General features: G+C 33.3%; 1 protein-coding gene across 1 annotated transcript; it reads right to left on the bottom strand.

Moving 5' to 3' along the window:
• Positions 1–3,228: 3,228 nt before the first annotated feature.
• Positions 3,229–4,612, bottom strand: LOC128174050 (uncharacterized). Its single transcript, XM_052839689.1, has one exon. The coding sequence runs from the start codon at positions 4,480–4,482 to the stop codon at positions 3,229–3,231; it is 1,254 nt and encodes a 417-aa protein (XP_052695649.1). The 5' UTR covers positions 4,483–4,612.
• Positions 4,613–5,304: the final 692 nt, after the last annotated feature.

Below are 5,304 nucleotides of genomic sequence, written 5' to 3'. Positions count from 1 at the left end.
TATATTTTCAAAGAAGTCTAATTCTCTTAGAATGCCATCAAGTGTTAGGGGAGAGCCATCAGAAATAAGGGATGTATCGTCTGCATATTGGGACAGCTTATATTCTACATTTCCAATTTTAATACCTGTTATGTCTTTATTATTTCGAATTATTATTCCAAGAATTTCTGCACATAGGAGAAAGAGATAGGGCGATATAGGGTCTCCTTGTCTGCAACCTCTTTGAGGGTATATGTAATCTGAGCTGAGCCCATTCTGTAAAACACATGACTTTATTCCTTTATAAAATGTATTAATCCATTTTTTGAGCTTATTACCAAAGTTGAAAAAATCTAATGTTTGATTGATAAATTCCCAGGAAATTGTGTCAAAAGCCTTTTCAAAATATATTAGCATAAGCAGTCCAGGAATTTGTTTATAATCTGTATATTGTATAATGTCATAGATTAGTCTTATATTTTCTCCAATAAATCTTCCTTTAATGAACCCGGTTTGGTCTGTATTTATTAGTTTATCTAAGTGTACTTTAATACGTTCTGCTATACATCCTGATGCTATTTTATAGACAACATTTAAAAGGGTAATAGGGCGCCAATTTTTCAGATACTGTTTAGGTTTTCCTGCTTTTGGTATACAAGTAATTATACCAAGTTTATTATGGTCTGAGAATTGACCTATTTCATAAGAATTATTAATAGCTCTAGTCACAAAAACACCAATGTCTTTCCAAAAAAACTTAAAGAATTCACAGGTGAAACCATCTGGGCCGGGACTTTTGTCATTCTTCATTTTTTTCAGAAAATTATAGACTTCAGTATTATTTATTGGTCCCTCTAAACTATTAGATTCTTCTTTTGTTAACTTTGTTACATTAAATTTGTTTAATTTTAATCGGAAATCCTCTGTATAAATAGTCTCTCTTTTTCTATAAAGATTATCATAAAACATTTTTATTTCATTTAGAATTTTGAATTGGTCGGTAATAATTGACCCGTCATCTTTTTGTATTCTTGGAATTTGTTTGCTAATATAGTTTCTCGACTCTAGACCCAAAAAATACTTTGTGGGTTTTTCTCCTTCTTCAATCCATTTAGCTTTGGATCTTATACATTGTCCTTTTAATATATTACTCCTAATTTGCTCTAATTCATTCTGTTTCTCATTAAGTTCGGCAATTGTGTTTTGGGTTAAGTTTTGCTCAATTTCAGTTATTTCTTTTTCCAGTTTTAATTTTCTTTGATTTTGTTTTTTCTTTTTGTAACTAGCATAAGAAATTGTTTTGCCCCTAATTTCCATAAGTAATGTGTCAAGAAATAATTGATCATTAATTGTAAGGCAGAGATCTTCATTTCTAATTGTACTGATACTTTCTTTATTATATACATGGCATGAGTATTGACATATTATGTTGTTTAGTAATTTGTTAATGATATTGATGTAGTCTTTATCGGTTAGGAGTGAATTATTAAATTTCCAAAAACCTTTCCCTTTTATAAATTCATTTAATTTGCATTGGAATAAGACTGGGGAATGATCAGAACGATAACTGTTTTCATGTTTAATACATGGTGACATAGTTTGTAATGATTCCGAAATTAGGAAGAAGTCAAGCCTAGCCTGCTTAATAGGGTTTTTTTTCCTCCAAGTGTATCTTTTCAAAAAAGGACATTGTTCTCGGAAGACATCTTTAAGGTTGAATGTGTCAATTAGCTTTAACACTTCAGTTCTGGCTTTAGGGTTATTAAGATTTTTATAATTCATAGAATCAAGATCTTTATCTAATATAAGATTGAAATCCCCTCCTAAAATAATGTGCTGTGAGGTATAGATGTCTTCAATTTTGCTTTTCAATTCTGAATAGAATTGTGGTATGTCATTGTTGGGACCGTATATATTTATAAGTATGAATGGAATATCTTCAATTTCTACATCTAGAATCAAGTAGTTTCCCGAATCATCTTGAATTACATTTAAGGACTTAAATTCACAATTATTATTCACCAGAGTAGCAACTCCTCTAGCATTTGATTTAAAGGAACTAAAAAATACTTCATACCCCCATTGTGTTTTAATTATATTTTCATCTTCTTTTGTAAAATGGGTATCTTGTAACATGTAAATATTACAGTTCTTTGATTTAAGATTGTTAAAAACATCCTTTCGCTTATTTTTATCCCCCAGGCCTTGACAATTTAATGTAAGAACTTTAAGAAGGTTTTCCTTTGTTTTTTCATCCATGATAAGTAAAAAGTGATGCAGATAAACAGTGTACCCCAAAAAATAAGAAAGCAGAAAGCCAAACTATTCTTATAAAAGATGTAGAAAAAAATGAGGGAATTGATGCATGCCAAAAAAGAAGCATGGAAAAATAAGGTTCTGAATTTGCGAGAGCAGAATATACCAAAAATAATATGTTGCTCTAAATGGAAAAAAAATAGTTTATCATTACAAGTTTCATATTTTCCGATCGTGATGAAGGAGTCATCCATAGTCTTAACCATTGTATAAAAGATATTGAGATGCGTTTTCGGGGCAGTTGACTCATAGATATCGACGACTAAAAAATCAAAATACATGTGTCTTAAACTGCAACAAAACAGAAACTTGAGAAAGGGATAATGAGTCACTTAAAGAGAAAAAAATGTGACATAATAGACTATAAAATCTGCTTCACCCTGTGTTATGTGGATAAATAATCTTTCCGTTGTTTAGTAAGAAAAAAAAGATAAACAACAAAAGAAAAAAAAAAGTAACCGTTAAACTTACATACATGTGGGAAAAAACATTCCAACTCATAGTCGGAAGGTAACATGGTAAAATAAAAGGTAAAACCGGATCCGTATTCATGCGTTCCGGTTGGATAAACTTTTACAGAAAAATGGCTGAAATTTTAAGTTAAAAATCTTGACTAACGGGTATCCATTAACCGAACGAGTTTTCAACCATAATCAATTACATGTTTTTGGGGTTTTTTTTTTTAACAAAAACCATTGTATAATGATAGACATGCAAGTTTACAAAAAGAAGGGGAAAAAGAGAATATATATAGTAATGATAATACGTTACATATATACAAGGTTTTTTTTATGAAAAACAAATGGTAATTTATACCATGATTACCTTTAAAAGATAAGGCATAATTGTGGGGAACTCAGTGGGAAGTCCTAATACTAAAGTTTGAACTTGCATAGACAATAGTCACGAACGCACAATACTCGACTGGTGAGTTCACGAAATAACAGGTACCTGCATGTTCTTTACGGCACTCATACCTGCATCGTTAATGTGGGTGAATCTTCGAGGACCGATCTTACTACCGTACCAGCGCGAGACCACAACCAGCGTGTTAGTCACTTCGTTGTCAATCAGGGTTTTCAGTAGCGCTCGTCCCGCTCCAAATTCGCCATCATCATCAGAACCCTCATGAGTGGAACCGTCTGGGCTGGTAAATCGGTACGCATATATGTTATGACTCGCACTTGAAATGGTATTGATGCGCATCACTTCCACAATAGATTTCCTGACCTGCTTGAAAGACTCGACAGATACTGCATGGCCAATAAACCGGTTTCCATTGTCCTCGACAGACTTCCCAGGGTTTACCGTTATGTTGACCTCGTCGTCGGTAATGATCTCATCGGCAGTAGGTCGTGAACCGAGTTTATCTCTATAGACAGAGTTGCTCTGAGTGAATATGAGTTTCGTTCCATTCATCTTAGTTTCTATGCCTTTTTCAGTATATTTTTTCTGAACTTCAAAAAGTTGTTTCCTTTTCTCTCTTACTTCTTCTGGTTGCTGCTGTGCAAATCGGAATGGTGATTTCTTTGCTTTTAGCACCTTGACCCCACTCATTACCAGATCCTTGTGGTTTCGGTAGGCGAATTGAATGCAGACTGGTCTCGGATATTTCCTACGTTTGTCAAATTCACCCATACGAAACATTTTCGAGATCTGCAAGCGATCCGCCATTTCTGGTTTCATTTCCATCTCTGTTATAAGAATGTTCCTGATAATGGCAGCAAGGTTTTCAGGTTCATTTGCTGTGCCTTTCTCTTCTATGCCATTAACAATTACATTGTTTTCCATATACTTTATCTTCAGATCTATTATTTGATCTCTTTGAACATTAACACAATACTCTAAGCGTATTACATAGTCGCGTAAGCGGCTCATCTCTCTCTCCATCTTTTTGTTTTTCTCCTGCAGTTCTGAAATTAGGTTCTCGGTCTCAACTGTCTGGTCTTGGACCTTCTCAAGCCTTTCAGTGATTCCATCTCTCGCTCTTATCTCCTGTGTGAGATCGTCTAAATGTTTACCTTGACCGTCTAAACGTAATAAAAAGTTAGCTAAAGTATTTTGTATACTTGCAATACCTTGCATGATATCCCTGCTCTGGGAGATTTCACCTTTGTCAGAGGTATCGAAGTTCTCCGTTTCTTTATCTACTTCTGTTAGTCTTGTGTTTCGCTTTTTGGATGCCATTGTGCAAAAACAGGTTCTGAGTATCGTTCACCGGTCCCCACAACTTTAAGACACGGAATGTTTTCTTCTTCACTTTTTTTACCAGAAATAAATATTCCAGTCCACAAAAAACACTTTTAACTGCTCACTATCACTGTAGCTGCGTATAACATAATTCTCTTAAATAGCTAGAGACACAGTTTTTTGGTATAATTCTTAAGCTCTCCGAAAAAAACGTCCGTCTACATCTCGAGCATGCGCAATCTCCTTTTTAATCTTAATTTTTGAGCTTGGATGACTTCGCCGCTCTTTGAGATAAGATAATTTAAGATTATTCGGCACTATTTCAGTCTTTTTTCTACCACCGCGCGATATTTTAAATGGTGAAAGCGGAGTTCTTTCGACCCAAATATATATGATTGCGCCCATGAGAAAATGGTCCTGATGGCATTTTTTCACAATTCCAGATTTTTATGGATTTATACTTATATATCTCAGAAGATTAAAGATTTGAAGTTTCACAAAGATCCAAAAACCATAAATATCTTTATTTAGCATTTAAAGTTAAGGATTTTTTTTTACCTAATTATGACGTTGTTTACCTTGCAACGTTACATTGTACGTTATTATTTTTATCAACGTCATGTTAATGTTAGGTATATAGCCCCATTGTTTTATTTGTTATAATCTTTGCTTTTGAAGATATCATTATTAAATTCTTATTAGATAACTTATTAATAACTTTTAATAATAATGCATATGCATCAATACATATTCTTTTTTATATAATCCGGGGCGGCTCCATGCACATTAAAAATGTAATATGTAGTTTTTTTTAACGCA

The sequence above is a fragment of the Crassostrea angulata genome, chromosome 2 (genome assembly GCF_025612915.1).
Source record: "Crassostrea angulata isolate pt1a10 chromosome 2, ASM2561291v2, whole genome shotgun sequence".
NCBI lineage: Eukaryota > Metazoa > Mollusca > Bivalvia > Ostreida > Ostreidae > Magallana > Magallana angulata.
The sequence above is the reverse complement of the archived record's forward strand: the minus strand, read 5'-3'. Positions and strand labels throughout refer to the sequence as shown.